This window comes from Ranitomeya imitator, chromosome 4 (genome assembly GCF_032444005.1).
Source record: "Ranitomeya imitator isolate aRanImi1 chromosome 4, aRanImi1.pri, whole genome shotgun sequence".
NCBI lineage: Eukaryota > Metazoa > Chordata > Amphibia > Anura > Dendrobatidae > Ranitomeya > Ranitomeya imitator.
In genome coordinates this window covers 321,554,553-321,577,271 of record NC_091285.1, presented here as the reverse complement: position 1 = coordinate 321,577,271, position 22,719 = coordinate 321,554,553, and the positions used below count along the sequence as shown (strand labels likewise).

General features: G+C 41.3%; 1 protein-coding gene across 7 annotated transcripts in view; it reads left to right on the top strand.

The window, feature by feature from the left end:
- The window catches only part of CADPS2 (calcium dependent secretion activator 2), an 854,105-nt gene that overhangs the window by 341,978 nt on the left and 489,408 nt on the right, over positions 1-22,719 (top strand). For all 7 annotated transcript variants that reach the window (XM_069764895.1, XM_069764893.1, XM_069764892.1 and 4 more), the window contains exon 13: positions 15,062-15,249. In XM_069764895.1, the coding sequence (XP_069620996.1) occupies positions 15,062-15,249 (188 nt within the window). The remainder of the gene's footprint in view (positions 1-15,061; positions 15,250-22,719) is intronic.

Genomic DNA, 22,719 nt, shown 5'->3' with positions numbered 1-22,719 from the left:
CACAAGTATCAGGTTTTGCTGCGTTTTTGGTGCAAAAACCTTAAGGAAGTTGCGTCATGCTTTTTTGGGAACGGCACTAAACTTTATCAGCATGCACAAGAGACAACAAAAACACAGCAAAACCTGCTTTTTGTAAGCCGCTTCTTTACTGATAAGAGAGCAGGTTTTGCCTGCAGAAAAAAACGCAGCAAAATTGCAACGTGTGAACATAGCCTAAATCTGCATCTGCTCAGATATTGCACAGCAGCAAGAACGGGGACTCCTCGATAAAAAGTCAGAGGGGGTTCATTACTGTCTCTGCCTTTGTGAGCCCTGTATACAGTACAGTAAGCAGCAGTGGCACCAAGAACTCGAAGTTGCTCTTAGAAAGCTGCGTTTCTGCAGTAACTGGGGTTAAAATATAAATTTAAATGTTCGAATTACTCCTCTTGTCTTTTACTGGGGACATATAAATTGTATAAAATAAATGAAACAAGGAGACAAACATTGCTACCCCAAACCACAGTTAAAAAGACACACACACACACACACACACACACACACACACACACACACACACACACACACACACACACACACACTTTTCCCAGTATAAGTTGGAATTACATTCAAAATGCATTTGTGGCACTTTGTTCTTCTAAACAATGTGGAATACAGACACGTTTCATTTTTGTCCTTTAATTTTCCTTTAACATCATCATCATAAAAAAAGAAAATGTAGATATTAAATTGAAATGAGAAATTGAAATTAGTTCTCATATATTATGAAAAAAAGCACAACATTATTTGAATAAATGAAGTTTGACGCCTCCAAGCCCAGGTGTATGAGAAGAAATTCAAATTGTGCCTGGAAGAATACAATTTTTGAGTTTCTCTGACATTGTGTAAAGTTTGTGAAAGCATGTCGTACAAAGCAGTAGAAATCGGCCTCGAAACTGATGAATTGTTTGCTAGACAATCTAATTATATCCTGTAGAGCCGACTGCAACTTCTCTTCATATTGATTCACTGTGATCTGATGATCCATTAATTTTTCCATCATTGTAGCTTTATGAGGTTTTGTTTTTTTGCAAGTAAAGTAACTATTTTTTTTTTTGCTTTGTTCTACTGGTCAGTATGGATAAGTGAAACAAACAATTTTATTTTGAGAGCCATGCTTTAATTTTTCTTTTGAAGTTGCAGTATGAGGGCTTGTTTTTTTTGCTGGCCAAGATGTAGTTTTCATTAGTGCCAATTTGGGATACCTTTGACTTTGATATCTTTTTATTATTCATTTTTGGAATACACGGTTAGGGGACTAGAGACACAATATAGACAATGTGCTTTAACTTTTCTCTTTTCACCAGGATGGAAAAATGTTATTTCTTGTTCTCACTCAGAAAAGCGTATTATATATATACGCGTCCTGTCTTTGTTAAAATGGCACTGTTGTTATGAAACGCCTTCGAAACTCTGCCTGTGGCACAAGTGATCGGATAATCGCATCTTTAATCTCCCTAAGGGGGCTAACAGAATCAATGAAAAGTTAAAAAAAAAAAAAAAAAAAAAAGTTTTTAAAACATGAAAAAAATATACGGTAAGTTCAAATCATTCCCCTTTCCCCAAGTGAAAATAAAGAAATAAACAAAATAAAAGAAAACACATTTGCTATCGTCAAGTTTAGAAAAGTCCGATCTATCAAAATCTAAAAGCAATTATCCCGACCGGTAAACACTGTAAACGGAAAAAAATCAAGAGCACCAAAATTACGTTTTCTTGGTTGCCACAACTCCACAAAAAATGCTGTGAAAAGCTAACAAAAAGTCACATCTATCCCAAGATGGTACTAATAAAAACGTTGTCTCTCTCCGCAAAAAATATGCTATCATACATCTCCACAAATAAAATGTTACGGGTCTTGGAAAATGGCGTCACACCTCTAAAAAGTTTTTTTTTTTTTACAAACTTTAATTGTTTTTATGCATACCATAAAAACAATTTTTAACCCCTTCACCCCAAAGCCTGTTTTCACCTAAGTGACAGGGCCAATTTTTACAATTCTGACCACTGTCACTTTATGAGGTCATAACTCTGAAACGCATCAACGGATCCTGGTGATTCTGACACTCTTTTCTCGTGACATATTGTACTTCATGATAGTGGTAAAACTTCTTCGATATGACTTGCATTTGTTTGTGAAAAAAACAAAAATTTGTCGGAAATTATGAAAATTTAGCAATTTTCAAACTCTTAGTTTTTATGCCCTTAAATTAGAGAGTTATATCACATAATATAGTTAATAAACAACATTTCCCACATGTCTGCTTTACATCAGCACAATTTTGGAAGCATAATTTTTTTTTGTTAGGACGTTATAAGGGTTAAAAGTTGACCAGCGATTTCTCATTTTTGCAACAAAATTTGCAAAACCATTTTTTTACGGACCACCTCACACTTGAAGTGACTTTGAGGGGTCTATATGACAGAAAATGCCCAAAAGTGACACCATTCTAAAAACTGCACCCCTCAAGGTACTCAAAACCACATTCAAAAAGTTTATTAACCCTTCAGGTGCTTCACAGGAATTTTTTGAATGTTTAAAAAAATTGAACATTTAACACTTTTTTTTCACAAAATTTTTACTTCAGGTCCAATTTGTTTCATTTTACCAAGGGTAACAGGAGAAATTGGACCACAAAAGTCGTTGTACAATTTGTCCTGAGTACGCCGATACCCCATATGTGGGGGTAAACCACTGTTTGGGCACATGGCAGAGCTTGGAAGGGAAGGAGCGCCATTTGACTTTTCAATGCAAGATTTGCTGGAATTGAGATCGGAGCCCATGTCACGATTGGAGAGCCCTTGATGTGCCTAAACAGTGGAAACCCCCACAAGTGACACCATTTTGGAAAGTAGACCCCCTAAGGAACTAATCTAGATGTGTGGTGAGCACTTTGAACCTCCAAGTGCTTCACAGAAGTTTATAATGTAGAGCCGTAAAAAAAATTTTTTAATTAATTTTCACAAAAAATGATCTTTTTGCCCCAAATTTTTTATTTTCCCAAGGGTAAAAGGATAAATTGGACCCCAAAAGTTGTTGTGCAATTTGTCCTGAGTACGTCGATACTTCATATATGGGGATAAACCACTGTTTGAGCGCATGGCAGAGCTCGGAAGGGAAGGAGTGCCATTTGGCTGGAATTGAGATCGGACGCCATGTCGCATTTGGAGAGCCCCTGACGTGCCTTAACAGTGGAAACCCCCCACAAGTGACCCCATTTTGGAAAGAAGACCCCCTAAGGATCTTATCTAGATGTGTGGTGAGCACTTTTAACCCCCAATTGTTTCACTAAAGTTTAGAATGTAGCATTGTGAAAATTAAAAAATCATTTTTTCTTTCCACAAGATGATGTTTTAGCCCGCAATTTTTTTTTTCCCAAGGGTAACAGGAGAAATTGGACCACAAATGTTATTGTCCAATTTGTCCTGAGTACGCTGATACCCCACATGTGGGGGGGAACCACCGTTTGAGTGCATGGCAGAGCTCGGAAGGGAAGGAGCACCGTTTGAAATGCAGACTTAGATGGAATGGACTGCAGGTGTCATGTTGCATTTGCAGAGCCCCTGATGTACCTAAACAGTAGAAACCCACCACAAGTGACCCCATATTGGAAACTAGACCCCCCAAGGAACTTATCTAGATGTGTTGTGAGAGCTTTGAACCAACAAGTGTTTCACTACAGTTTATAACGCAGAGCCGTGAAAATAAAAAATATTTTTTTTCCACGAAAATGATATTTTATCCCCTATGTTTTTATTTTCCCAAGGGTAACAGGACAAATTGGACCCCAAAAGTTGTTGTCCAACTTGTCCTGAGAACGCTGATACCCCATATGTTGGGGGGAACCACTGTTTGGGTGCACGGCAGAGCTCGGAAGGGAAGGAGCGCCATTTGAAATGCAGACTTGGATGGATTGGTCTGCAGGCGTCATGTTGCATTTGCAGAGTCCCTGATGTACCTAAACAGTAGAAACCCCCCACAAGTGACCCCATATTGGAAACTAGACCCCCCCAAGGAACTTATCTAGATGTGTTGTGAGAGCTTTGAACCAACAAGTGTCTCACTACAGTTTATAACGCAGAGCCGTGAAAATAAAAAATATTTTTTTTTCCACGAAAATGATATTTTATCCCCTATGTTTTTATTTTCCCAAGGGTAACAGGACAAATTGGACCCCAAAAGTTGTTGTCCAACTTGTCCTGAGAACGCTGATACCCCATATGTTGGGGGGAACCACTGTTTGGGCACACAGGAGAACTCGGAAGGGAAGGAGCACTGTTTTACTTTTTCAAAGCAGAATTAGCTGGAATTGAGATCGGACGCCCCCTGATGTGCCTAAACAGTGGAAACCCCCAATTATAACTGAAACCCTAACCCCAACCCTAACCCTAGCCCTAACCCTAGCCCTAACCCTAGCCCTAGCCCTAACCCTAGCCCTAACCCTAGCCCTAATGGGAAAATGGAAATAAATACATTTTTTTACATTTTATTATTTTTCCCTAAGGGGGTGATGAAGGGGGGTTTGATTTACTTTTATAGCGTTTTTTTGGCGGATTTTTATGATTGGCAGCTGTCACACACTAAAAGACGCTTTTTATTGCAAAAAATAGTTTTTGCATCACCACATTTTGAGAGCTATAATTTATCCATATTTTGGCCCACAGAGTCATATGAGGTCTTGTTTTTTGCGGGACAAGTTGACGTTTTTATTGGTAACATTTTCGGGCAGATGACATTTTTTGATCGCTTTTTATTCCGATTTTTGGGAGGCGGAATGAACAAAAACCAGCAATCCCTGAATTTCTTTTAGGGGGGGCGTTTATACCGTTCCACGTGTGGTAAAATGGATAAAGCAGTTTTATTCTTCGGGTCAGTACGATTACAGCGATACCTCATTTATGTAATTTTTTTTATGTTTTGGCGCTTTTACACAATAAAAACTATTTTATATAAAAAAAATAATTGTTTTTGCATCGCATTATTCTGAGAGCTATAACTTTTTTATTTTTCTGCTGATGATGCTGTATGGCGGCTTTTTTTTTGCGGGACAAGATGACGTTTTCAGCGGTACCATGGTTATTTATATCCGTCGTTTTGATCGCGTGTTATTCCACTTTTTGTTCGCCTGTATGATAATAAAGCGTTGTTTTTTGCCTTGTTTTTTTTTTTGTTTTTTTTGCGGTGTTCACTGAAGGGGTTAACTAGTGGGATAGTTTTATAGAGCGGGTCGTTACGGACGCGGCGATACCAAATATGTGTACATTTATTGTTTTTTTTTTTTTTTTTACATAAATAAATGGATTTATTGGGAAATGTTTTTTTTTTTTTATTTGGGGATTTTTTTATTTTATTTTACACATTCTATTTTTTTTTTTTTTTTACTTTCTAACATTGTCCCAGGGTGGGACATCTCTGTATTAGATCAGATCGTTGATCTGACACTGTGCATAGCACACTGTCAGATCAACGATCTGACAGGCAGCTTAGCTGGCTCTCCAGCGCCTGCTCTCAGCAGGCGCCGGCTAGCAAGGTCACTTCATGACCCGGAAGGAGTCCGGCGGCCATCTTGGATCCGGGGACTCCTTCCGGGTCACCGGAGCAACGCGATCTCATTGCGTTGCTCCGGTGGGAGAGCGCAGGGAGCCCCCGTCCCTGCGCGATGCCCCTCTATGCCGCTGTCACTACTGACAGCGGCATCAGAGGGGTTAAATGCCCGCGATCGGCGATAGCGCCGATCGTGGGCATTGCTGCGGGGTGTCAGCTGTCGTATACAGCTGACACCTGCACCCGATCACCGCGGCGCTCAGCGCGAGACCGCGGTGATCGGTGCGCCGTACTAGTACTGCTGCTGGCACTAATGCAGTGCCGGCAGCGCAGTACTAGTACGGCGCATGTCGCGAAGGGGTTAAAAAAGTCAGAATTTATTTTTCACAATTTCACTGCACTTGGAATTTTTTTTTGCAGTTTTCAGTACACTGATAAAATGAATTGTGTAATTCAAAAGTACAACTCAACATTAAAAAAAACAAGCCCTTATATGTCTATGTGGACAGAAAAATAAAAGTTACGGCTCTGGGAAAAAGGGGAGGACAAAAGGGAAAAGAAAAAGGGCTGTGGCATGAAGGGGTTAAAATGAAAGTTTTTTTGTTTTTTTACTTTAATACCCATAATTCTTTTATTTTTATGTCCATTGAACTCACTCAGGACTTGTCTTTTGTGAGCTATTTTTTCTAAAACAACTTAGGTGAAATGCTATAATATAAAGGATTACTTCTTCTACTAGAATGGGGCTTGTACACGAAACCTGCAGATCTCGCATGCGTCCTTGCAGGTATCAATATGTGTGAAGTCATATGCCCCTTTGAACTCCCAATACAAAAGAGAAGAGCAGGACTTACCCTTTAAGCAAAATCTAACCACAAAATGGTATTGCCAAAATGTAATTTAAAATTGAAATGCAAACTCTGTATTGTTTTTTGTAATCCAGGTGTTATACAGTTACCATAGGAATTATTGTCTGAGTAGGAAAGGTGGTTTAGGGGAAAACTGCTTTAAAGGGAATCTGTCACCCCAAAAATCATATATGAGCTAAGGCCACTGGCATCAGGAGCTTATCTACAGCATTCTGTAATGCTGTAGCTAATCCCCCGATGTATCCTGAAAGGTAAGAAAAACAGGTTATATTATAGTCACCCAGGGGCATTCCAGCTGCGGTCCGGGTCTGATGGGCGTCGTCGTCTGTATCCGGTGCTTGCGAGCTTCATACGATGATGTCCTTTTCTTGTCTTCCTGCCGTGACTCCGACGCAGGCGTACCTGGTCTGCCTTGTTGAGGGCAGAGCAAAGTACTGCAGTGCGCAGGCAGCGGTCCTCTTTGACCTTTCCCGGCGCCTGCGCACTGCAGTACTTTGCTCTACCCTGAACAGGGCAGACAAAGTACGCCTGTGCTGGAGCCGCGGCAAGAAGACCAGAAGAGGACGTCATCATATGAAGATAGGAGGCGCCGGACTGCAGCGGGACCGCCCCTGGGGGAGTATAATATAACCTGTTTTTCTTATCTATCAGGTTACATCGGGGGCTTATCTACAGCATTACAGAATGCTGTAGATAAGCCCCTGATGCCGGTGGCCTTAGCTTATGTACGATTTTTGGGGTGACAGATTCCCTTTAAGCACATCTATAATTGCATTTAGAGGTGAAGTTAAATAATTACATATAATGTGCTAGTAACAAACAAAGCTGGCATCCATAAAATGACCCTACATTGTTAACTAACTGATAATTATGCTATTCATATTAAACTTGAGTATACTCCTTCAAAATTCGCTCCTCAGGCCTAGACACCTGCCTAAATGTATTTCTTCCATAGCCTTCACATAGTGAACCAATGAGATGTGGACATTTTTGCCATTTCCTTTTTCCCATTTGAATACAGGAATGCCTTTATCTGTGGGTTTCTTTCATAGTAAAGATACCGTCACACATAACGATATCGTAAATGATATAGTTGCTTTTTGTGACGTAGCAACGATATCGTTAAGGAAATCGTTATGTGTGACAGCGACCAACGATCAGGCCCCTGTTGGGAGATCGTTGGTCGCTGAGGAAAGTCCAGAACTTTATTTCGTCACTGGACTTCCCGCTGACATCGCTGGATCGGCGTGTGTGACGCCGATCCAGCGAAGTCTTCACTGGTAACCAGGGTAAACATCGGATTACTAAGCGCAGGGCCGCGCTTTGTAACCCGATGTTTACCCTGGTTACCAGCGTAAACGTTAAAAAAACAAACACTACATACTTACCTTCCGTGTCTGTCCCCGGCGCTCTGCTTCTCTGCACTCCTCCTGCATCCTGTGTCAGCGCCGGCCAGCCGGAAATCACAGCGGTGACGTCACCGTTCTGCTTTCTGGCTGACCGTGCAGAGGAAAGCACAGCGCCGGAGGACAGACACGGAAGGTAAGTATGTAGTGTTTATTTTTTTAAGTTTTACGCTGGTAACCAGGGTAAACATCGGGTTACTAAGCGCGGCCCTGCGCTTAGTAACCCGATGTTTACCCTGGTTACCGGGGACCTCGGGATCGTTGGTCGCTGGAGAGATGTCTGTGTGACAGCTCTCCAGCAACCAAACAGCGACGCTGCAGCGATCGACATCGTTGTCGGTATCGCTGCAGCGTCACTCAGTGTGAAGGTACCTTTACTATAAGGCTGCCGTCAAACTAGCAGTATATGGTCAGTATTTTACATCAGTATTTGTAAGCCAAAACCAGGAGTGGAACAATTAGAGGAAAAGTATAACAGAAACATATGCACCACTTCTGCATTTATCACCCACTCCTGTTTTTGGCTTACAAATACTGATGTAAAATATGGGGCATTATATGGGGCATCTATGGGGCCATAAAGAACTGCATGGAGCATTATATGGAGCATCTATGGGGCCATAACTGCATGGAGAATTATATGGATCATCTATGGGGACATAACTGCATGGAGCATTATATGGGGCATCTATGGGGCCATAAAGAACTGCATGGAGCATTATATGGGGCATCTATGGGGCCATAAAGAACTGCATGGAGCATTATATGGGGCCATAAAGAACTGCATGGAGCATTATATGGAGCATCTATGGGAACATAAAGAACTGCATGGAGCATTATATGAGGCATTTATGGGGCCATAAAGAACTGCATGGAGCATTATATGGGGCCATAAAGAACTGAATGGAGCATTATATGGGGCATCTTATGGGGCCATAAAGAACTGCATGGAGCATTATATGTGGCATATTTGTATATAGAGCATCTTATGGGGCCATAATGAACTGTATGGAGCATTATATGGGGCATATTTTGTATGGAGCATCTTATGGGGCCATAATGAACAGTATGGAGCATTATATGGGGCTCCTGATTCAATATGGATATTCAAAAACACTTAACCTACTGATGTCTCAATTAATTTTACTTTTATTGGTATCTATTTTTATTTTTGACATTTACCGGTAACTGCTGCTTTTTTCCCCCTAGGCTTATACTCGAGTCAATAAGTTTTCCCAGTTTTTTGTTGCAAAATTAGGGGGGTCGGCTTATACTCGAGTATATACAGTAGTTAATTTATTTCAGTTCTTCAAAACAAAAAGTTAAACTCCTATATTATATAGAGTCATTACAAACAGAGTAATCTGTTTCAAGTGTTTATTTCTGTTAATGTTTATGATTATGGTTACAGCCAATGAAAACCCAAAAGTCATTATCTCAGTAAATTAGAATAATTAACAAAAAATGCCTACAAAGCGTTTAAAAAGGTCCTTTAGTCTGTTTCAGTAGGCTCCACAAGTATAGGGAAGACTGCTGACTTGACAGATGTCCAGAAGGCAGTCATTGACACACTACACAAGGAGGGTAAGCCACAAAGGGTCATTGCTAAAGACGCTAGCTGTAACAGAGTGCTGTATCCAAGCATATTAATAGAAAGTTGAATGGAATGAAAAAGTGTGGTAGAAAAAGGTGCACAAGCAACCAGGATAACCACAGCCTTGAAAAGATTGTTAAGAAAAGGTCATTCAGAAATTTGGGGGGGATTAAGAAGGAGTGGATTGCTGCTGGAGTCATTGCTTCAAGAGCCACCTGTTGTGAATTCTGTGGCGGAGCTCCCTCTTGTGGTCACAAGTGGTACTTCGGCTGATTCTCTCTGTGAGCTTCCGTTGGTGGAGGAAAGTGGTACTGCGGCTTCTGAGTTTCCTTCCTCAGGTGATATTGTGAAGTCGTTAGGTGCTGCTCTATTTAACTCCACCTAGTGCTTTGATCCCGGCCTCCAGTCAATGTTCTAGTATTAGACCTGTCTCCTCCTGGATCGTTCCTGTGGCCTGCTGCTCTGCATAGCTAAGTTATTCTTTGCTATTTGTTTGCTGTTTTTTCTGTCCAGCTTGTCTATTTGTTTTTTCCTGCTTGCTGGAAGCTCTGGGACGCAGAGGGTGTACCTCCGTGCCGTTAGTTCGGTACGGAGGGTCTTTTTGCCCCCTTTGCGTGGTTTTTGTAGGGTTTTGTGTTGACCGCAAAGTTACCTTTCCTATCCTCGCTCTGTTCAGAAAGTTGGGCCTCGCTTTGCTAAATCTATTTCATCTCTACGTTTGTCTTTTCATCTTAACTCACAGTCATTATATGTGGGGGGCTGCCTTTTCCTTTGGGGATATTTCTCTGAGGCAAGGTAGGCTTATTTTCTATCTTCAGGCTAGCTAGTTTCTCATGCCGTGCCGAGTTGCATAGGGAGCGTTAGGCGCAATCCACGGCTGCCTTTAGTGTGGTTGGAGAGGATTAGGGATTGCGGTCAACAGAGTTCCCACGTCTCAGAGCTCGCTCTTGTTTTTTGGGTTATTGCCAGGTCACTGTATGTGCGCTGACCTCTATGTCCATTGTGGTACTGAATTACCTTTCATAACAGCCAACACACACAGACATATCCAGGACATGGGCTGCAAGTGTCGCATTCTTGTGTCAAGCCACTCATGACTAATAGACAAAGCCAGAAGCGTCTTACCTGGGCCAAGGAGAAAAAGAACTGGACTATTGCTCAGTGGTTCAAGGTGTTTTTTCAGATGAAAGCAAATTTTGCATTTCATTTGGAAATCAAGGTCCCAGAGTCTGGAGGAAGAGTGGAGAGGCCACAATCCAAGCTGCTTGAGATCTAGTGTGAAGTATCCACAATCAGTAAATATTTGGGGAGCCATGTCATCTGCTGATGTAGGTTCACTCTGATTTATCAAGACCAAAGTCAGCACAGCCGTCTACCGGGAATTGTAGAGCACTTCATGCTTCCCTCTGCTGACAAGATTTTGGAGGTGGAAATTTAATTCTTCAGCAGGACTTGGCACTTTTGGCACACTGCCAAAGTAACAGTACCTGGTATAAGAATAACAGTATCACTGTGCTTGATTGTCCAGCAAACTCTCCTGACCTTAACCCTATAGAGAATCTATGGGTTATTGTCAAAAGGAAGATGAGAGACACCAGACCCAACAATGCAGTTGATCTGAAGGCTGCTATCAAAGCAGCCTGGGCTTCCATAACACCTCAGCAGTGCCACAGGCTGAACGCCTCCATGCCACACCATATTGATACAGTAATTAATGCAAAAGGAGCCCCGACCAAATATTGAGTGCATTTACTGAATGTACATTCCAATAGGCCAACATTTTGGATTTTAAAATAATTTTTCAAGCTGGTGTTATAAAATATTCTAATTTACTGAGATAATGACTTCTGTGTTTTCATTGGCTGTAAGCCATAATCATCAACATTAACAGAAATAAACACTTGACATAGATCACTTGGTTTGTAATGACTCTATGTAATATATGAGTTTCAGTTTTTGTATTGAAGAACTGAAATAAATTAACTTTTTGATGATATTCTAATTTTGTGAGAAGCACCTGCATATGCCAAACCTGATAAAACAGGCTCCAGATCAGAAATCGGGAAAAATGAATGTACATATTTGCAGGCGATGTGCTTCTAACTCTTAAAACCCTGCTAACCTTTCCAATTTAATGCCTGAATTTGAACAAATATGTACTTTGGATTTAAAGTATTAAAAACATGTAATTTGGATATTTTCTATTAAATATGACTTATCAATGTAGCACATTTCAGAGCATACTTGAGTACAATTTTCCTACTTTCTTACACATCTTACTATTCTGGATAAGTAAATAGAACAAAGCCCTGGAGATCCCCTTCCAAAAAAATCTCTTCAATTTATAGTAGTAAATTGAAAAGGTCACTGTTGCACTAAATATTTGTGTGGTTTATTATCTTTTTTTATTCTGGTATTTTTAGTCTACATGATTAGGCAAAATCATGTCCAAACAAATTTATGTATGGAACCTCTTAGTGGGTCAACATTGGAACTCACCTGATTGTCCTGTTTTCGTGGATACAGTTCCTCTTCCATGGTAAATCTAATTGGTTTTGACAAGGAATAAATCCTCTGTATATAGCATTTGCAACTATTAAAGAATATCACAAGTGATATTTTGGGGAAAAGTAATGTTATTAAATCCTGTGTATCGATAAAAGAGCAACACCCACAAAAACCTCAAAAAATTCTTGCTTCATCTTAAGCTGATTAGTGTGCACTTCTTATAACGTAGCATTTTCCACCAGAATCCAGAAGTATGAGGCTCAAAAAAGTTTTACATTTCTTGCAGTGAACTACAATGAATAAATATAATTCTCATTTCAGCAGTGGATTGTATTATACACCTGTAATGACGTAAATGTGACTCCATATGATCATAGATTTGATATTCGGTTCAGGTAACACTTGAATATTGTCAGCAGTGTTGTATTTCTCTTAGCAAAGACAGTTGGCAAGTGATCCGTGCGGGAACGTCATTAGCGGCTCTCCATCACGCATCCATGCAAGTCAAGCTGGGGTGTCTATGGGCCCACAGGTGGAATCGAGTCCTCAGGGCCCTTCCTACTGCTGCTTTACATTAACGTGAAAACTGTTATTATTCCAGCCTCATGCAACAACAAAAGGTTAAAAAATGTTTTTGCAGTTTTCCAAACCGATTTTAACCTAGAATTCTGTCATACTGTTAAATGAATTGGGGCCTATTTGTGTATAACGAGAAACGTCAGACAAGCTGGGAGAAATCGTGGGGACCAGCTTCGGCGACTAGACATCTTTTTCCATTTTCTTTTCAATGTATGTTTTCTCTTGAATGCTGTATAGTTTTGCAGACTAAAACTTAAATATCTGTAATGATGGGGTTGGTTTCGGCTTTGTGGTGTTTGTATAAACCACATGACCGGTTAGGCTGTGTGCACACGTTGCGGATTTTTCTCGTTTTTTTTTCGTATTTTTTCGCTATAAAAACGCATAAAAAATGCATACATTATGCATCCCATCATTTAGAATGCATTCCGCAATTTTTGTGCACATAATGGTTTTTTTCCGCCAAAAATACGCATCGCGGTAAAAAATGCAGCATGTTCATTAACCCCTTTCTGACCTTGGACGGGATAGTACGTCCAAGGTCAGATCCCCTGCTTTGATGCAGGGCTCCTCGGTGAGCCCGCACCAAAGCCGGGACATGTCAGCTGTTTTGAACGGCTGACATGTGCACTTAATAGGCGCGGGCAGAATCGCGATCTGCCCGCACCTATTAACTAGTTAAATGCCGCTGTCAAACGCAGACAGCGGCATTTAACTACCGCTTCCGGGCGGCTGGAAATGACGTCATCGCCAACCCCCGTCACATGATCGGAGGTCGGCGATGCGTCTCCATTGTAACCATAGAGGTCCTTGAGACCTCTATGGTTACTGGTGGCTGTGAGCGCCACCCTGTGGTCGGCGCTCACAGCACACCTGCATTTCTGCTACATAGCAACGATCAGCAGATCGCTGCTATGTAGCAGAGGCGATCGCGTTGTGCCTGCTTCTAGCCTCCCATGGAGGCTATTGAAGCATGGCAAAAGTAAAAAAAAAAAAGTTGAAAAAAATGTTAAAAAAATAAAAAAAATATAAAAGTTTAAATCACCCCTCTTTCGCCCCAATCAAAATAAATCAATAAAAAAAATATCAAATCTACACATATTTGGTATCGCCGCGCTCAGAATCGCCCGATCTATCAATTAAAAAAAGCATTAACCTGATCGCTAAACAGCGTAGCGGGAAAAAAATTCGAAACACCAGAATTACGTTTTTTTTGGTTGCCGCGACATTGCATTAAAATGCAATAACGGGCGATCAAAAGAACGTATCTGCACCTAAATGCTATCATTAAAAACGTCATCTCGGCACGCAAAAAATAAGCCCTCAACCGACCCCAGATCACGAAAAATGGAGACGCTACGAGTATCGGAAAATGGCGCAATTTTTTTTTTTTTTTAGCAAAGTTTGGAATTTTTTTTCACCACTTAGATAAAAAATAACCTAGTCATATTAGGTGTCTATGAACTCATACTGACCAGGAGAATCATAATGTCAAGTCAGTTTTAGCATTTAGTGAGCCTAGCAAAAAAGCCAAACAAAAAACAAGTGTGGGACTGCACTTTTTTTGCAATTTCACCGCACTTGGAATTTTTTCCCGTTTTCTAGTACACGACATGCTAAAACCAATGATGTCGTTCAAAAGTACAACTTGTCCCGCAAAAAATAAGCCCTCACATGGCCAAATTGATGGAAAAATAAAAAAGTTATGGCTCTGGGAAGGAGGGGAGTGAAAAATGAACACGGAAAAACGAAAAATCCCACGGTCATGAAGGGGTTAATTTTGCGGATTTCCCGCTATATCATTGGATTGGGAAATCTCCGGGGAAAAAACGTGCAAAAACCGCAAGAAAAACGCATGCAGATTTCTTGCAGAAAATGTCCGGTTTTGCTCAGGAAATTTCTGCAAGAAATCCCGAACGTGTGTACATGGCCTTAACGTTAAGGCCATGTTCACACATTCAGTATTTGGTCAGTATTTTACCTCAGTATGTGTAAGCCAAAACCAGGGGTGGGTGATAATTGCAGAAGTGGTGACGTGTTTCTATTATACTTTTCCACTGATTGTTCCTCTTCTGGTTTGTGCTTACAAACACTGAGGTAAAAAAAACTCACCAAATACTCATCATGTGCATGTAGTTTAACATTTTTTTTCCTTTTTTTTTTAATCCTATGAGGAATCTTATCTGTGTATGCAAATTTATTGTGCCTGTTCATATAATATAACAAGAGAGTTGTCAGTCTGGCTGAGGGGTATGATACATGACGTATGGTCACAACTAGCTCTTCCTAGTATGTTTTCTCTTTGCAGAGTTTCAATGTGAAACATACCGGGCTGCAATAAGGCAGCCAGTGTCTGATACATCCTGCTTGTGGCTCAGACAGCATAAATCTCCTGTCAGGTTCCCTTAAATTTTTCAGAAAATTCACTTTGAAACAGTTCAAATTAGAACCTAATTGTTTATTTAGAGTTAATGGTTTTCTTGTCTCTAGATTAACCATTTCTTTTTCACTTTCTTAATAGGGTTGGTTCAGTCCTGGTCAAGTTTTTGTACTAGATGAGTACTGTGCACGATATGGTGTACGTGGCTGCCATCGCCATCTCTGCTACCTTAAAGAACTGATTGACAACGCTGAGACGGGGTCCGTGATAGACCCAACACTGCTTCATTACAGCTTTGCGTTCTGTGCTTCTCATGTTCACGGAAACAGGTATCAACAAGCAATATCTACCCATTGTGGAAAGAAGTCTTTGATTATTCAATGAAGACTGATGAGAAATGTAGCTTGCATATTTGTTACTGACATTATATTTTTGTATTTTTGTGATAATATAACACAAAATCACTTTTCTACTTTGTAAACGAGTATTTGATATATTACTGTATATTTCTTCATTATATCAGAGTTGTTTTCGCTTAAAGGATACCTGTCAACAAATGTACTGTCCCTAAATGGAAAGTTCAGGGAATTTAATTGTTGTATTCATACTACCATAAAGGTATAAGTAACAGTGATGGTTTTCCAAAAACGGTTCACTCTAACAAAGGCCTTGAACCATAAAGAATAAAATAGCCAGTATTACCTTTCAAGAGTCACTATAACACTCTAGTGGTGGTTAAATGGTTACTCCGGTGCCGCTCTCTTTTGCATAATGCCATGTCGCTCTCCTGCTATTGAAGTGCTTAACCCCTTAGTGACGGAGCCAGATTTTTAAAATCTGACCAGTGTCACTACATGTGGTAATAACTCTGGAACGCTTCAACAAATCCCAGTGATTTTGCGACTGTTTTTTTTCGTGACACATTATACTTTATGATAGTGATAAATGTAGGTCAATATGTTTTGTGTTTATTTTTTAAAAATATCAGAAATATGAGAAATTTTTTTAAAAAATTAGCAATTTTCAAACTTTGAATGATTATCTCTTTAATCCAGATAGTCATACCATAGAAAAACATTAATAAATAACATTTCCCACATGTCGGCTTTACATCAGCACCATTTGTAAAATGTTATTTTATTTTATTAGCATTTTAGGAGGTTTAAAAATGTAGCAGTAATTTTTCATTTTTTCAAGGAAATTTACAAAATTTATTTTTTTAGGGACCTATCCAGGTTTGAAGTGCCCTTAGGGGTCCTATATATTGGGAAACCCCCAAAAGTTATACCATTTTAAAAACAGCACCCCCAGACATATTGAAAACTGCTAGTTAAGTAAATAAGGCAGCACACTGCAGCGCTAAAACATGCAAACTTGAAAACACGAAATTTGAACTGCATTACTGCACTAGAAATATGAAAAATGAGAGCTTTTAGCGCATAAAAATGGCCAATTTTATGTGTACCCGGTAGCCTCTTTACGGCATCTCTCTTATACCAGGTCCTACGCTTGCCTTACCTCGCTGAGAATAAACGTCTCCATCTGAATGGGTGCATGTGAAACCTCTTCTTAGACTAAAATTCTTTTTAGTCTAAGAAGAGGTTTCACATGCACCCATTCAGATGGAGACGTTTATTCTCAGCGAGGTAAGGCAAGCCTAGGACTTGGTATAAGAGAGATGCCGTAAAGAGGCTACCAGGTACACATAAAATTGGCCATTTTTATGCGCTAAAAGCTCTCATTTTTCATATTTCTAGTGCAGTAATGCAGTTCAAATTTCGTGTTTTCAAGTTTGCATGTTTTAGCGCTGCAGTGTGCTGCCTTATTTACTTAACTATATACGAGTTGGCGACTCTGGGTTCAGCACCTGTTCACACTGAGTCTATGTTTGGATGTGCAGGTCAGGTTTTTGAAATATATTGAAAACTGCTGTCAGGTAGTTTATTTACCCTTCAGATGCTTTACAGGAATTAATGCAAAGTGGCATGATAGGAATGAAATTGTGCATTTTTACCACCTAAATGCCTCTAACTTCTGAACAGCTTACTACAGCCGTCAGACTCTAAGGCTGCTATTTGGTCATGAATTGCCATGGCAAACATCAGGACCACAAAATTATGATCTCAGGGTGCGGATGGGGATAAAGAGGAAGCCCCCACACTCTGTTAACCATTTATAATGATGTAGTCACTATTGACAGCAGCATCTAAGGGGTTAAACAAATTTGGATGGTGCAAACACTGATAGTGGCTGATGCAACAAGTTGTCAGCTATAGTGTACAGCCGACAGCTACTGGATAATCACCTGTGTGGGGAGGATATTCTCTTATATCTCAGGTCAGTTAAAAGACGTATTGGCTGTCATTAAGGGGTTAAATACCACTGTCAGAGACTTTAAGATTGCACAATCCTTATGGGGTGCACATTTTTGCTCAATACCCCACCCCTTCACTTGCGACTGGATTGTGGTATGCCAATGGGCTGCCATCACAGCACGGGAATCTCCTGAGGGCTCCTGTTCAACTGTTAGTCCATCTATGAAGCCCACCCTAAAGCGGAGATCACTGTGCTCTGAAGCTCAGACACATAAGAAATAGTTATGCTATGTATTACTGAACTAAAGTGTTGCAGTATTTAATACAAGCTATCAAACAATTGCAGGTTCAGGTCTTCTAGGAGGACTAAAAAATAAAGTGAAAAGTACAGTATATACTCGAGTACAAGCCGACCCGAGTATAAGCCGACCCCTAATTTTGCCACAAAAAACTGGGAAAACTTAATGACTCGAGTATAAGCCTAGGGTGGGAAAAGCGGCAGCTACCGGTAAATGTCAAAAGTAAAAATAGATACCAATAAAAGTAAAATTAATTGAGACATCAGTAGGTTGTGTTTTTGAATATCCATATTGAATCAGGAGCCCCATATAATGCTCCATAAAGTTTATGATGGGCCCCATAATATGCTCCATACAAAATACGCCCCATATAATCCTGCATAAAGGTTAATAATGGCCCCATAAGATGCTCCATATACACATTTGCCCCATATAATGCTGCACAAACGTTAATTATGGCCCCATAAGATGCTCCTTAAAGATATTTGCCCCATATAGTGCTGCACAAACGTTATGGCCCCATAAGATACTCCATACAAACATTTGCCCCATACAATGCTGCACAAACGTTTATTATGGCCCCATAAGATGCTCCATACAGACACTTGCCCCATATAGTGCTGCACAAACGTTGATTATGGCCCCATACAGACATTTGCCCCATATAAAGCTGCACAAATGTTATAGCCCCATAAGATGCTCCATACAGACACTTGACCCATTTGCTGTTGCTGCGATAAAAAAAAAAATCACATACGATACTCACCTCTCCATCGCTAAGGTCCCCGGCACTTTCAATATTCACCTGCTCCTCATTCCGGTGCCACTCCATCTTCAGCGTCTTCTGCACTGACGTTCAGGTAAAGGGCGCGCAATAACCACGTCACCGCGCCCTCTGACCTGAGCGTCACTGCAGAAGATGCTGAAGATGGAGCGGTGCCGGAATGAGAAGCAGGTGAATATCGCTCAGCGCAGCGCTCCCCTCCCCATTATTCTCACCTACTCCTGGCGCAGTCCCTGCTTGCCTGGCACCGCAGCTTCTTCCTGTATTGAGCAGTCACCGTTACAGCTCATTACAGTAATGAATATGCGGCTCCACCCCTATGGGAGGTGGAGCAGCATATTCATTACTGTAATGAGTGGTACCATGTGACCGCTCAGTACAGGAAGAAGCTGCAGCATTGGGGAACTAGGGACCTGCAGGGACCGCGCCAGGAGTAGGTGAGTATAATTAGACAGGCCCCGCTCCCCCTCCCCTGCTGACTCTTGGGTATGACTCGAGTATATACGGTAATATAAATGGAAATGTTTTTATAATATTAAAAAGAACATAACATTTTTAAATACCCTTTTTCCACATCCTAAAATAAGGAAATAAAAAAAGCATATTCGATATGATAAAAGTCTGATATATTAAAAAATAAAATTATTTAAAGGGTATCTCAGTAGGATCAACCTTTTTAAGCCAATCAACATGGCCACACAGGTCATAGGAAGGTGAATAAAATCATATTTTGATATCTGTAATCCGATGTCTTAGGCTACTTTCACACTAGCGTTGTTTGCTGTACGTCGCAATGCGTCGTTTTGGAGAAAAAACGCATCCTGCAAATGTGCCCACAGGATGCGTTTTTTCTCCATAGACTTGCATTAGCCGACGCAAGTATGGCCACATGTTGCATTTGTCGTGTGACGGATGCGTCATGTTTTGGCGGACACTCGGCACAAAAAAAGTTCCATGTAACTTTTTTTGTGCGTTGAGTCCACCATTTCCGACCGCACATGCGCGGCCGAAACTCCGTCCCCGGAACTCACAATGGGCAGCGGATGCGTTGTAAAACTGCATCCGCTGCCCACGTTGTTCTAGATAAATACACTGTACTCACAATGGACAGCGGATGTGTTGTAAAACTGCATCCGCTGCCCACGTTGTGCTACATTAACACACTTGTACGTCGGGCCGACGGTTTGCGACGGCCCGTACCAACGGACTAGTGTGAAAGTAGCCTTATTCCAGAGGAATCCACACTTCTCTTAATATCTAAATTACCAGTTAAGAGCTATGGGCTGGACACTGATCGCCCTGAGAATCTGACTCCAGAGCTTATTTTCAAGGAAAGGGACATTAGCACTTGTGGTACAGTCTGATTTCCTGATCTACTTGTTTCTCACTGGTAGCAAAAGATCAGGGATGCACCTCAACAATACATACATCAATTGTACTGCAAAAAAGGTGTAAATAAAAATTTCAGCCCAACATGCAAAAATAAAAAAAATTGCAAATTTAACAAAATGGAACAAGGAGAACACAGAGTCAAAAATATATCAATAAAAAATTACAAGAGTTTACTATGACACATAAATAAATGATAGTTCAAAGAAATTACTAAAAAATTGTGTATGCTAACAGTTAGTACATGGGTTCTATCATAATAGAGAATTAAGTCCATGGGTGTAAAAAAAAATAAATAATAAAACCGCTGAAGTGAAGGTCAGGAGTTGTTAAGTAGTTCAAACAGAGAGAGACAAAGCGGGATATAAAATCCCATAACAGAGACTGGTAGAAAAAGTGTATTGAGCACTTATATGCATCAATGTTTCATATAAGCATTGTATGCATAGTAATTGTTAGAACAAATAAACCGTCAGCGTGATGGTCATTAGGTCTCTCTGTTGTGCACCATTCTTATCAAAAAGTGACATTAGTAAAACTGGGAATAATTACCTATTGAAGTGATCCGTCCTGCCTTTACCTCAGCCACGTACCCCAACACGCGTTTCACGTTAAAATGTCGCTTCCACATACAACAAAATGACAGCACAAATTAAATTAAATTTTTTTTTTCTGCAAAGTTCCACATTTTTTAATTATCAAAAATGATGTTAACCCCATCACTACATGTGCCATACAATACATGTACTGCACATGGTGTGTCCCTCCCTTTGATATAGGCTATGGTGCTGAGCCCACATCTTTCCCAGCACGTCAGCTGTTTTGAACAGCTGACGTGCCCCTAACAGCGGCAGGTGCAATCGCTATCAACCAGCAGCTGTCAACTGGTTAAATGCTACTGTCAATCTCTGACAGCAGCATTTAGTGTGATTGCGCCGGAAGCACGTCTCTAATCCTGCCCGTTGATGACCCCCTTCACATGATTGAGAGTCACCAATGGATCGGTATGACAACCGGAGGTCTCCAGCAGACCTCTATGGTTGTCATTGCCAGATTGCTATGAGCGCCACTCTGTGGACGGCGCTCATATCAAGTGAGCATTTTTGCTACACACAGCTTCCACAAAATGAGTTGTAACACCTCATCTGAGAGCAGCAATATGTAGGAAAAGAGACCCTGAATCAAACCATGTATCACTTAGGCTACTTTCACACACGAACAACGGGGTCAGCGGATGCAGTTTTACAACGCATCTGCTGCCCCATTGTAAGGTCCGGGGAGGAGGGGGCGGAGTTCTGACCGCGCATGCGCGGTCGGAAATGGCGGACACGACGCACAAAAAAAGTTACATGCAACTTTTTTTGTGCCGACGGTCCGCCAAAACACAACGCATCCGTCGCACAACGGATGTGACGTGTGGCCATACGTCGCAATGTGTCGGCTAATGCAAGTCTATGGAAAAAAACGCATCCTGCTGGCAACTTTGCAGGATGCGTTTTTTCTCCAAAACGATGCATTGCGACGTACGTCACACAACGCTAGTGTGAAAGTAGCCTTAGTTTACTGGGTGCAGCAGTTCTGACACAATCAGAGTTCTTAGGCTATGTTCACATGTTGCGTTTCTGCTGCATTTTGTTATGGAAATTTTATCTGTGTTTTACAGTAGCAGCCAAAGCTGAGATTTCAGAAATCCCATGCACACACGTTTTTTTCCTGAGTGGATTGGAAAACTGCTGCGTTTTTGTAAACTGCAGCATGTAACTTCTTTCAGTGTTTTTTGCAATGTTTTTTCACCCATAGAAAGCAATAAGTGCAAAAACAGAGGTATCAGGTTTTGCTGCTTTTGTAGTGAAAAAAAGCATCTACTGCAGTATGTGAAATCGTTTATTTTTGTGATTTTCTCAAGTTTAAGTCATTATGACTTGGTCTCCTCACCCAAAAATGGCAGTTGGTATTATTACAGTTGAATTAAATTAGTGATATATGTAAAGTAAACATTGGCTGACCAAGGTGTGAAATTGAACAATACCTGACCAAAGTGTGAAAGTAAACAGTGTCCTACAAGCTCAATGCTCTGCAGATGTCTTAAGGTACTGTCACACTAGACGATATCGCTAGCGATCCGTGACGTTGCAGCGTCCTCGCTAGCGATATCGTCCAGTGTGACAGGCAGCAGCGATCAGGCCCCTGCTGGGAGATCGCTGGTCGGGGAAGAAAGTCCAGAACTTTATTTTGTCGCTGGACTCCCCGCAGACATCGCTGAATCGGTGTGTGTGACACCGATTCAGCGATGTCTTCGCTGGTAACCAGGGTAAACATCGGGTAACTAAGCGCAGGGCCGCGCTTAGTAACCCGATGTTTACCCTGGTTACCATCGTAAAAAAACAAACAGTACATACTTACATTCAGCTGTCTGTCCCTTGCCGTCTGGTTCCTGCAATGACTGCTGGCCGCAAAGTGAAAGTGAAAGCACAGCACAGCGGTGAGTCACACAGCGGTGACTCACCGCTGTGCTGTGCTTTCACTTTCACTTTGCGGCCAGCAGTCAGTGCAGCAAACAGACGGCAAGGGACAGACAGCTGAATGTAAGTATGTACTGTTTGTTTTTTTTACGATGGTAACCAGGGTAAACATCGGGTTACTAAGCGCGGCCCTGCGCTTAGTTACCCGATGTTTACCCTGGTTACCGGGGACCTCGGGATCGTTGGTCGCTGGAGAGCGGTCTGTGTGACAGCTCTCCAGCGACCAAACAGCGACGCTGCAGCGATCCGGATCGTTGTCGGTATCGCTGCAGCGTCGCTAAGTGTGACGGTACCTTTAGGCTAGGTTCACATTGCGTTAGTGCAATCCGTTTAGCGGATACCCTAACGGATTGCGCTAAAGCAATGTCCAAAAAGGGATTGCGTTCGGCAATCCCGCTAGCGCAGATGCCCGATCTGCGCTAGCGAGGAATGGACCCTGAACGCTGCAAGCAGCGTTTGAGGTCCGTCCGAAAATAACAGGACATCTCTG